The sequence below is a fragment of the Otolemur garnettii genome, unplaced genomic scaffold (assembly GCF_000181295.1).
Source record: "Otolemur garnettii isolate 467f Iridium unplaced genomic scaffold, OtoGar3 scaffold00256, whole genome shotgun sequence".
In the NCBI taxonomy this organism is placed as follows: domain Eukaryota; kingdom Metazoa; phylum Chordata; class Mammalia; order Primates; family Galagidae; genus Otolemur; species Otolemur garnettii.
In genome coordinates, this window is record NW_003852651.1 from 766317 (window position 1) to 779245 (window position 12929).

At 40.2% G+C, this 12929-nt stretch overlaps 1 protein-coding gene and 1 pseudogene across 2 annotated transcripts in view; one reads left to right on the top strand and one right to left on the bottom strand.

Annotated features, from left to right (window-relative positions):
* WNK3 (WNK lysine deficient protein kinase 3) overlaps window positions 1–12929 on the bottom strand; it is a 262648-nt gene that overhangs the window by 216533 nt on the left and 33186 nt on the right. Inside the window, exon 2 of the mRNA XM_003802721.2 lies at window positions 3960–4132. Within this exon, the coding sequence (XP_003802769.1) occupies window positions 3960–4132 (173 nt within the window). The remainder of the gene's footprint in view (window positions 1–3959; window positions 4133–12929) is intronic.
* Window positions 5603–6558, top strand: LOC100940691 (annotated as a pseudogene). Its single transcript, XR_154903.3, has one exon. The product of XR_154903.3 is annotated as a 40S ribosomal protein SA pseudogene (transcript).

Below are 12929 nucleotides of genomic sequence, written 5' to 3' on the forward strand. Positions count from 1 at the left end.
TTCAACAAGATCCTAGTAAACAGAATCCAGCAACACATCAAACAATTTATACACCATGACCAAGTGGGTTTTATCCCAGGGTCCCAAGGCTAGCTCAATATACGTAAATCCATAAATATAATTCATTAAATAAACAAAATAAAAAACAAAGACCATATGATTCTGTCAATTCATGCAGAAAAAGCTTTTGATAATAATATCCAGCATCCTTTCATGATCAGAACACTTAAGAAAATTGGTATAGAAGGGACATTTCTTAAACTGATAGAGGCCGTCTACAACAAATCCACAGCCAATATTGTCTCGACTGGAGTTAAATTGAAATCATTTCCACTCAAACCACAAACCAGGCAAGGGTGCCCATTATGTCCACTGCTTTTTAAATTGTAATGGAAGTCTTAGCCATTGCAATTAGCCAATAAAAGGTGATCAAGTGTATCCATACGGGGTCAGAAGAGATTAAACTTTCACTCTTTGCAGATAATATGATTGTGTATCTGGAAAACACCAGAGATTCTATTACAAAATTCTTAGAAGTGATCAAGGAATACAGCAGCATCTCAGGCTACAAAATCAATACTCATAAATCTGTAGCCTTTATATATACCAACAATAGCCAAGCTGAAAAAACAATGAAGGACTCTATTCCTTTCACAGTAGTGCCAAAGAAAATGAAATATTTGGGAATGTACCTAACAAAAAATGTGAAAGCTCTCTATAAAGAAAACTGTGAAACTCTAAGAAAAAAAGTAGTTGAAAATGTTAACAAATGGAAAAACATACCATGTTCATGGCTGGGAAGAATCAACATTGTTAAAATGTCCATACTGCCCAAAGCAATATACAATTTTAATGCAATCCCTATTAAAGTTCCATTGTCATACTTTAAAGATCTCAAAAAATAATACTTCATTTTATATGGAAATAGAGAAAACCTCAAATAGTGAAGACACTACTCAGAAATAAAAACAAAGCAGGAGGAATCACACTACCAAACCTCAGAGTATACTATAAATCAATAGTGATCAAAACAGCATGGTACTGGCACAAAAATAGAGAGGTAGATACATGGAACAGAATAGAGAACCAAAAGACGAACCTAGCTACTTACCATTATTTGATCTTTGACTAATTAAAAACATTCAGTGGGCAAAAGATTCCCTATTTAACAAATGGTGGTGGGTGAACTGGCTGGTGACCTGTAGAAGACTGAAACTGGACCCACACCTTTCACCATTAAGTAAGATAGACTCTCACTGGATTAAAAACATAAACTTAAGATATAAAAGTATAAAAATACTTGAAGAAAGTACAGGGAAAACACATGAAGAAATCGGCCTTGGAGAATATTTTATGAGGAGGACCCCCTGGGCAATTGAAGCAACACCAAAAATACACTACTGGGACCTGATCAAACTAAAGTGCTTCTGCACAGCCAAGAACACATAAGTAAAGCAAGCAGAAAGCCCTCAGAATAGGTTATTTACAGATTATGTCTCCAATAAAGGTTTAATACACAGAATCCAGGGAGAACTCAAACGTATTAGCAAGAAAAGAACAAGTGATCCCATCTCAGTGTGGCAAGGGACTTGAGAGAAACTTCTGTGAAGAAGCCAGGCACATGCCCTACAGACATGAAAAAAATGCTCATCATCCTTAATCATCAGAGAAATGCAAATCAAAACTACTTTGAGATATCATCTAACTCCAGTAAGATTAGCCCACAACACAAAATCCCAAAACCGGAGATGTTGGCATGGATATGAACAAAAGGTAATACTTCTTCACTGCTGGTGGGAATGCAAACTAATACATTCCTTTCGGAAAGATGTTTGGGGAACACTTAGACAACTAAAAATAGACCTGCCATTTGATCCTGCAAATCCTCTACTAGGTATATATGCAGAAGACCAAAAATCACTCTACAACAAAGATATTTGTACCAGAATGTTTATTGCAGGCCAATTCATAATTGCTAAGTTATAGAAGAAGCCCAAGTCCCCATGGACCCACGAATGGATCAATAAGTTGTGGTATATGTACACCATGGAATATTATGCAGCCTTAAAGAAAGATGGAGACTGGCTCGGCGCCTGTGGCTCAAGCGGCTAAGGTGCCAGCCACATACACCTAAGGTGGCAGGTTAGAATCCCCAGCCCGGGCCCGCCAAACAACGATGGCTGCAACCAAAAAATGGCTGGGCGCTGTGGCGGGCGCCTGTAGTCCCAGCTACTTGGGAGGCTGAGGCAGGAGACTCGCTTGAGCCCAGGAGTTGGAGGTTGCTGTGAGCGTGATGCCATGGCACTCTACCCAGGGGGATAGCTTGAGGCTCCGTCTCAAAAAAAAAAAAGAAAGAAAGAAAGAAAGATGGAGACTTTATCTCCTTCATGTTTACATGGATGGAGCTGGAATATACTTTTCTTAGCAAAGTATCTCAAGAATGGAAGAAAAAGTATCCAATGTACTCAGCCCTACTATGAAACTAATTTATAGCTTTCATATGAAAGCTATAACCCAATTATAGCCCAAGAATATGAGGAAAGGGAAAGGGGGAAGGATGGGTGTAGGGAGGGTAATTGGTGGAACCACACCTATGATGCATCTTACAAGGGTACATGTGAAATTTACTAAGTGTAGAATATAAATGTCTTAACATAATAACTAAGAAAATGCCATGAAGGCTACCAATTTGATGAAAATATTTCCAATTTTATATAAAACCAGCACATTGTACCCCATGATTCCATTAATGTACACAGCAATTATTTAATAAAAAAAAAGAAAAAATATTAATTATGTCAAACTGGTTAACAGTGTTATTTAGCTCTTTTATATCTGTACAGATTTTTGGCCTAGTTGTTGTATTAATTACACTAAAAGGGATATAAAAATCTCCAGATATGATAAGAGATTTGAATCCTTTTCTCCTTCTGTCAGTTTTATGCTTCGTGTAGTTTGAAGCTAATAGGTACCTACGCATTTGTAATTTAGTCTTTCTAATACATTTGAGTTTTTATCATTATAACATGTCCTTGTTTATTTCTGGTAATATTCCTTGTTTTGAAGTCTATTTTTTTACATTATTAAAATCTCTGTTCTAACTGTGTAATAAAAAAAAAAGAAAGAAAGAAATTATTCTGGCTTGGTGCCTGTAGCTCAGCGGCTAGGTTGCCAACCACATACACTGGAGCTGGCAGGTTCAAATCTGGCCAGAGGCCTGCCAAACAAGAATGACAACTACAACAAAATACCCAGGCATTATGGTGCAGGCATCTGTGGTCCCAAATACTTGGGAGGCTGAGGCAAGAGAATCACTTAAGCCCAAGAGTTTGAGGTTGCTATGAGCTGTGATGCCACAGCATTCTACCAAGAGTAACATAATGAGACTCTGCCTCAAAAAAAAATGATAAAAAAATAAATTATTCTAAAGTGGCCTTTTTTAGAATGGCAGCACAATTTTAAAAATAAAGTTCTTCTCTACTTCCTAATAACTGCTTACATATAATCACCAGAGGTCTTAACTTTATAAACTTTTAGTGTTAATAAGCTAGGAAACAAAAGGTGTACCCCACATTTAGTATTTGCAAGTGATTATACTACCAAATGAGAAAGGGTGGTTAGAAACAAAACAAAGACTATAATTACATAGTATTGCTCACTAGATATGTGAACTTAGCCAAGCCCTCGAACATTTCACTATCTTTTATAAAATAAAATCATATTCTCTCTATAATGATTTCCAATTCTAAAGCTGTGATATCCCACAATTATTAATTTCTCAACAGTGTATTTTCAAACAAATTTCATTAACATCTCAATTTTTAACCTACCTTGAAACATAGGCAGTAGATTCAGAATCTACAAATTATTTAATCAAGTACTATTTTTTACACAACTTTTATGACTCCTGAAAATTATTTCCAAATAAAACTTCATTTGCAGAATCAGAGTCAACTTACGTTTTTAAGGTTCCTGATGTCATTAGTTCAGTCACCAATACAATACATTTCTTTCCTTTTAATATAGACTCCCATGAATCATAAAATCGAACTATATTGGGATGCTGGAGACCCTTCAACATCTCTGCTTCTTCCTTGAACCTTTGTTGCTCAGCTTTGGTTAACTTCCGATCCTAAAATGGAAGAATGAGTTCCAAGTTAAACTTATAGAAATTCTCATGCACATTTCTAATGCTACTCAAACGAATGCTTTATTGTATTTGTGTATGCATCTGTGTATTTATTTTAGCATGTCAATTCTATTCTTAAGGCCTAAATAATCACCGACATCCTTTCTTAGTTACTCTGACACCTCCTACATGACAATGCAACAGTTGATACATTTCATAAGTACATTATGAACACACCTGCATAAAAGATCAATACCCCAAAATTAATTTAGAAAAAGTAATAAAATAGATAACAAGAAAGTTTCCCTAAGAAATCCCTGAGTTAACATATCTAAAAGATCTATTAATATGTCAGGGAAGACATAACTAAAATGTTAGAAACCTAGACATTATTCTGGTTAAATTTCTGAACCATTAAAATAAAAGTGCTCTAGATTTCCAGATAGAAATGTCAGGCTTTCAACCAGTGAAAGACATTCAAACAGGAATTTGGCCTTCTAATCTCCTATATTAAATGCCAGAAGTCAAAGGAGCAATTACACAGAATTCAGAGGGAAGACAATGAGCCTACTATCATATATCCAGAAAATCTATGTCAATCAAGTTTAAAAGGGAAAAATAACAGGGCCAGATGCAGTGGCTCACACCTGTAATCCTAGCACTCTGGAAGGCCGAGGCAGAAGAACTGGCTGAGCTCATGGGTTCAAGACCAGCCTGAGCAAGAGCAAGACCCTGTCTCTAAAAATAGCCAGGTATTGTGGCAGGTGCCTGTAGTCCTAGCTACTTGGGAAGCTGAGGTAAGAGAATCACTTGAGCCCAAGACTTTGAGGTTGCTATGAGCTAGGATACCACGGCACTCTACCAAAGGTGACAAAGTGAGCCTCTGTCTCAAAATAAATAAATAAATAGGAAAAATATCTACACTTTCAGACAACAAAGACACAGAAGTTAAACCTTCCTGAAAATATTACTCAAAGAACTTCAACAAGAATGTGGCCAAATAAAAGTAGAAAAGGAAGGTGTAACATATAATAAATACTAAGAAACCAGAAAATAAATAGCAACTTCCATTTAAAAGAGAAAAAATCATAAGAAATTTCCAATAAATCTTATGTAGAGTTAAGCCTAAATAATCGTGGCTAATATGATTGGTAAAATTGAATGAGTTTTCTAAACATTAATCAAAACAGATAATTAAGCAAAAGGAACAGTCTGAAATTAAAATTCCCTATTTTATTAAAACCCAATTAGAGAAAGAAAAATAAAAATAATTTATGTTTATGCAAGGGGAAGCTGGAGAGACAGAATAATAGAAGTTTCAAATTTGCATGTTTATAAAAAAATAAGTTCACGTATGTCTGTTAAAAAACATTTAGATCTAATTTTCACTTCAAGATGGTTGGCAAAATATTAAATTATTTATAGAAATAAATCCAGCTTTTTTCCACGCCACTCAGGGACAGCCCATATGTTGTGGATTCCCACCGTAACTTAAAAGGAAATTTTCACAATGTCCAGAGCCCTTGATGTCCTGCAGATGAAGGAGGAGAATGTCCTCAAATTCCTTGCAGCAGGAACCCACTTAGGTGGCACCAACCTTGACTTCCAAATGGAACAGTACATCTACAAAAGGAAAAGTGATGGCACCTCCATCATAAATCTGAAGAGGACCTGGGAAAAACTTCTTTTGGCAGCTCGGGCCACTGTTGCCATTGAAAACCCTGCTGATGTCAGTGTTATATCCTCCAGGAATACTGGCCAGCGAGCTGTGCTGAAGTTTGCTGCTGCCACTGGAGCCACTCCTATTGCTGGCTGCTTCACTCCTGGAACCTTCGCTAAGGATGAGCTCAGATCCAGGCAGCCTTCTGGGAACCTTGTCTTCTAGTGGTTACTGATCTCAGGATACCACCAACTTCTCACAGAGGCATCTTATGTTAACCTGCCTACCATTGCTCTGTGTAACACAGATTCTCCTCTATGTTATGTGGACATTGCCATCCCATGCAACAAGGGAGCTCACTCAGTAGGTCTGATGTCGAGGATGCTCGCCTGGGAAGTTCTACGCATGCATGGCACCATCTCCCGTGAACATCCGTGGGAGGTCATGCCAGATCTCTATTTCTACAGAGATCCTGAAGAGACTGAAAAGGAAGAGTAAGTTGCTGCTGAGAAAACTGTGACCAAGAAGGAATTTCAGGGTGAATGGACTGCTCCAACTCCTGAGTTTACTGCTATGCAACCAGAGGTTGCAGACTGGTCAGAAGGTGTGCAAATGCCCTCTGCCTATTCAGCAGTTCCCCACTGAAGACTGGAGTGCCCAGCCTGCCAGTGAAGACTGGTCTGCAGCTCCCACTGCTCAGGCCACAGAATGGGTAGGAACAACCACTGAGTGGTTGTAAGCTGTTCTTCCACAAGCTCTTAAGATGGAAATAAAGTTGGAGGAAAATAAACATCAGGTTTTTTAAAAAAAAAAAAGAAAGAAAGAAAAAAAGAAAGAAAGAAATCCAGAGTATTGACAAAAATATGAGAGGGCTTCAAACAAAACATTCTTAAAGGATAAGAATATATTACTATCATGGTATGTTTCTCTTGATAGGAATATATTTGTATGAAACTCAACAAGAGTATCCAGAAAATGGTAACTTAATAGAGGGAAAAGACTCACACCTAAAAGGATTTTTTTTTTGTTAAGATGTCATAAAAGCTCTGTTATATGGTGTATGCTGTACACTATATGGTGTATGCTGCATATCAGAGCCCTAGAAATTTAATTTTTGGCTACTTTATTCACATCATTCCCTGATGTGTAAGGAAAGATATAATGGGATATTCAATGCAGAATGGCTTATAATTGTAAAAAATTAGAAACTAAAATGTCAAAAATAAAGCTTATTATATCCAAAGGATTGTTCTATACATTTTATCTATATGTTTATATATGTGTGTGTATGTATGTGTGTATTTATATATAACAGTCCCTATAACAACCTTTTGAGACACTATCATTCCATTTTACAAATGAAAACACTGGGCTAGATGCAGTGACTCACGCCTGTAATTCAAGCACTCTGGCAGGCAAGGCAGGAGGATCCCTTGAGCTCAGGAGTTTAAGATCAGCCTGCACAAGAATGAGACCCCCATCTCTACTAAAAATAAGCCAAGAGTCAGACTACACACCTGCAGTCCTAGATACTCGGGAAGCTACAGCAGGAGGATCACTTGACCACAGGAGTTTGACACTGCTGTGAGTTATGATGATGCCAGGGTACTCTACCCAGGGTGACAGAGCAAGATTTTGTCTAAAAACAACAAAATACAAAGGCCGGGCACAGTGGTTCACACCTGTCATCCTAGCACTCTGGGAGGCCAAGGAGGGTGGATGCCTGACCTCCATAGTTGGAGACCAGCCTGAGTAAGAGAGAGACCCCATCCCTAAAAATACTGGGCATTATGGTAGTCGCCTATACTCCCAGCTACTCATCCCCAGCTGAGGCAATAGGTGCTTGAGCCCAAGAGTTTGAGGTTACTGTAGGCTATGATGCCACAGCACTCTACCCAAGATGACAAAGTGAAACTCTATTTCAAAAAAAAAAAGAATACAATTAGGTTATAGCTTACATATGAAAGCTATAAATTAGTTTCATAGTAGGACTGTGTACATTGGATACTCTTTTTTTCATTCTTGTGATACTTTGCTAAGAAGAACATTTTCCAGCTCCATCCATGTAAACATGGAGGAGGTAAGGGGAGGTGGGTGGATGTCTGGAGGGAGGGTGATAGGTGGGATCACCTCAATGGTTTATCTTACAAGGGCACAAGTGAATCTTTCTAAAAGTAGAATATAGATGGTGCTAGCTTCTGGCTCTCCTGCATCACACCTAGCACCTCGCCTGGACCGGGCTCCCATTACCAGGGCAATGGTAGCACCTCCTGTGTGCCTCCAGGATCCTTCATCACAGCCATTTTCAACCACTCTACCTCTGGAGCCAATGGTTGGAGAGAGAGAACCATCTACAGGAAGGTGCCTCGCCTCCCGACGGTGATTGGGCTGCAGGAGGGAGCATGAGCAGGAGCCGCCAGACTTTAATTTGTAGAAGTGAATAAAACTACTTATGGAAGACAGGATGACAACAGCTTTAGAAAAAAAGTATGCTCATATTAAAAAAAGACTGGATTAGCTGGGATACTACCACACTCTGAAAGTAGAGAGTTTACCGTTAGCAGAAAAAATTTTCAGAGTAGAAAACTACACTGAAGAAGAATACATGTGAAATAGCTGATCTCAAATTTCTAAATAACCAATATATTCATAAACTCAACCTTCTGGAGAAAGAAAGCAAAGGCAAGAATAGAAAAATTCAACAACTTCAAGAAAAGAATTTGCAAGCTGTAGTACAAACTCCAGAATGTGTTTCGGGGGCAGAGCCAAGATGGCAGACTGCAGCCAGCTTTTTACAGAAGCTTCCGTCTAGAAGGAGGCTTAAAGGACAGACGTTTAGCAAAGGAGCTGATGGTTTGGAGCAGAGCCAAAGATTGAAGAGTGCACTTCAACCTTCCTGACGCGAGCTGTGACCCCAAAAATGCAATCAAAAGGTACAAAATCCACCACCAAGCAGACAGGAGTCCCCTTCCCCCACAATAAGGGCTCGCAGTCTACTCCATGCAAACAAGTGAGCAGAATGTAAACTTCCTCCCACTCTATCCCACGGGAGAGACCCCCTAAAAACTAGACCTCCTACCCCTGCTGGCGTGCTATGGCACCCTCCGGCCACGCACAAAACTGTAAAACTGTATAAAACTGTATATATTCCCCACCTGCAACATTGAACTCCGAGGAATACCCACCTACCCACTCTGAGGTCTGGAGGTTTGTTACCTATGGAATCCAGACTCTTGGGCATCTCCTTGAGAGAAGTGAAGGGGGAAAGGCCTGGTGCTATTCTGTGCTGACTATGGTACAGGCGTGAGGAGAGAAGAGTCGGCTCAGGGGACGCCAATACAGCAACAGTGGCATCCTGAGCTGCAAACTTACGTCATTCCAGCCCCGTCTTTCTGGGCAGACTGAGGTTCCAGACAGCAGCCACAGGCAAAATGCAGAGAACTTTCGTAAGTGAAGCACCAGCCCTCAGGGTGTAATCCCCCTGAGACAAAGGCAGTGGGTGAGCAGAGGCTAGAACTGATACTTGAGTGTAAATTGCTATTTGTCTGCTGCCCAGAGCTGAATGCAAGGACGTGCAGAGAAATCTAGGTGGAAAGAAGCCTAATTTAAAAACGCAAGGCCACCCTGCCCAACTCCGACTTCTGGCTGATTTTGCCAGTTGTAAACCCCGGGAGCAGTGGCCTACTGGAGTGAACAGGGTCACAGACCTGGGGGATTACAAGTGACTGGGTATAAGGTGGGGAAGGAGGTATTAACCTTCCCAGACTAACCCATCTGCCGGGGGGGGGTCCATTTGCCCTCACCAAGCAGGGGAGGCCAAAAACTGCTTCCTAGAGTCATACGTCTCATGGGCGGCAGAGGAGATCCTTGCCCCAGGCTCTGGCTCTGGGCAGGCCCAGAAATGCTTCCGAGTGCCACAGGCATCCTGTATGCAGTGGTGGAGGAGTCCTCCGTTCCAGGTAGACCCAAAACAGCTTGCTAGAGACACGCACACCCCATAGGGGCCAGGGGAGGAGTTCCCTGCTCCAGACACCCAAGCTGGGTGGGCCTAGAACTGCTTCCTATAGCCACGCATGCCCTATAGGTGGTGGTGGGGGGTCTACAACTCTGGGCAAGCCCAAAACTGTTTGCTAGAGCCACGTACATCCCACTGACGCAGGTGGGGGACTTCCCCGCTCCGGGCTCCCATGCTGGGAGGGCACAGATTGGGTTGCTGGTGTCGCATGCATCCAACAGGCAACAGTCAAGGAGTCCTCTACTCTGCCCCAGTTACTCTGCCAGGGCTAAACTAGGACTGATCTGGTCGCTCACGTACCCTGCGCTACCGCTGCCATGTCCCCACCCTCTGGCTACTCCAGGGTGCTGAACTAGGACTGATCTAGCTACTACAGTTCCCCTGTTCAAGCAGTTGCCCCGGAGGGGCCGAACTAGGACTGATCCGGCTGCTGCCGGTCTCCTGCCCCCCAGTCGCCCCAGCAGGCTGAACGAGGTCTAATCCGGACACGCACACTCCCGTGCAGCTGCTACCATTCGACTGCACCCCAGTTGCCCCAAACCTGAGAACTGGGAGAAGACAACAGACACACTCTGCTTGTGTCTCTCGGCAACCAGAAGAAGCCACCAACTGAATAGTTCTGATAAGGCCTCCAAACAATGTAAACTCAGCATGGGGCGGAATCAGCGGAAAAACTCTGGCAATGTGAATAACCAGAGTATATCAACTCCTCCAAGGGAAAATGGAGCAGACGCAATTGAAGGCTCCTTCCACAAGCAAATGGCTGGGATGTCAGAAATCGAGTTCAGAATGTGGATAGCAAATAAGATTAACAGAATGGAAGAAAGGAAGGAATTAGGAGCTCAAGAATTTACTCAAAAGATTTCTGAAAAAATTATTCAAAAGATATCTCAAGTAATTATTCAAAAGATGTCTCAAGAACTCAACAATTTCAAAGATAAAATGATCAAAGATTTTGAAACACTGAGACAACAGGTTGTAGCCATCAAGGATCTGAAAGACACGGTGGAATTCCTCCCTAACACAGTGGAACAGGGAGAAGAAAGGATCTCTGACTATGAAGACAAAGCTAAAGAAGAAGCCCAGGAACGCAAAGATAAAAGAAATGGAAAGCAAAAACAGATCTCACTCTCAGAGAACTCTCGGACAATTCGAAGGAAACTAATATTTGCCTTATAGGAATCCCTGAAGGTGATGAAGTTGCTTCACAAAACACTGAGGCTCTTCTTCATGAAATTATGAAAGAGAACTTTCCAGACATGCCAAGAGATTCTGAAATTCAGATAGCAGATAGCTTCAGAACCCCAGCACGACTCAACCCGAACAAGACATCCCCAAGACACATCATAATTAACTTCACCAAAGTTAAGATGAAAGAGAAAATTCAGAAAGCAGTCAGACTTAAGAAAACCATAACCTATGAGGGGAAGAGTATTAGGATGACTGTAGATCTCTCAGCTGAAACCTTTCAGGCTAGAAGAGGATGGTCATCGACTTTTAATCTTCTAACACAAAATAACTTTAAACCCAGGATCCTGTATCCAGCTAAACTGAGTTTCATCTATGATGCAGAAATTAAATTCTTTAATGATATCCATATGCTGAAGAAATTTGCTATAATTAAATGAGCTCTCCAAGAAATTCTCAAACCTATCCTCCATAATGACCAGTGCAATCCTCCACCACAAAAGTAAACCTACCCAGAAACTTTTGATCAAATTCCAACTTCCACAATGGCAAAAGGATTAAAAATGTCTACTGGACTATCGAGCAACCTGATGCCAAAAAATTTACCAGGCTTATCAATAATTTCAATTGATGTGAATGGCTTAAATTGTCCTGTAAAGAGGCACAGATTGGCTGACTGGATACAGAAACTCAGACCTAAGACATCTGTTATATACAAGAATCTCACCTTACCTTAAAAGACAAATATAGACTCAGAGTGAAGTGATGGTCATCTATATTCCAGGCTAATGGAAAGCAGATACAATAGGTTTTAAACTAACAAAAGTAACCAAAGATAAAGATGGCCACTTTATATTTGTTAAAGGCAATACTCAATATGATGAGATCTCAATTTTCAGTATCTATGCACCCAACCAGAATGCACCTCAATTTATAAAAGAGACTCTAACTGGCATGAGCAACTTGATCTCTCCCAGCTCCATCATAGTCAGAGATTTCAACACTCCCTTGGCAGTGATGGACAGATCCTTCAAAAAAAAAAGCTGAGCAAAGAAATCTTAGATTTAAATTTAACTATTCAACTTTAGGACCTAACAGACATCTACAGAACTTTTCATCCTAACAAAACTGAATACACATTTTTCTCATCAGTCCATGGAACATACTGCAAAATCGATCTAAGTCTAACCTCAGTAAATTTAAAAGAATAGAAAACATTCCATGCATCTTCTCGGACCATCATGGAATAAAAGTGAACTCAGCAACAACAAGAATTTGAAGTCTCATACAAAAACATGAAAGCTAAATAACCTTATGCTGAATGATAGATGGGTCAAAGACGAGATCAAGAAGGAAATTACCAAACTTATAGAACATGATGATAATGAAGATACAAGTTATCAGAACCTCTGGGATACTGCAAAGGCAGTCCTAAGAGGGAAATTTATAGCATTACAAGCCTTCCTCAGGAAAACAGAAAGAGAGGAAGTTAACAACTTAATGGGACATCTTAAGCAACTGGGAAAGGAAGAACATTCCAGTCCCAAACCCAGCAAGAGGAAAGAAATAACCAAAATTAGAGCAGAATTAAATGAAATTGAAAAAGGATTATAGAAAAGATCAATAAATCCAAAAGCTGTTTTTTTGAAACGGTCAATAAACCGTTTCTTTGGCCAGTCTAACCAAGAAAAAAAGAGTAAAATCTCTAATCTCATCAATCATGATGATAAAGATCAAATAACAACAGACCCCTTAGAAATTGAAGAACTCCTTAGTGAATATTACAAGAAACTTTATTCTCAGAAATATGACAATCTGAAGGAAATAGACCAATACTTGGAAGCACATCACCTCCCAAGACTCAGCAAGAATGAAGTGGAAATGTTGAAAAGACTTATATCAAGTTCTGAAATAGCATCAACTATACAAAATCTCCT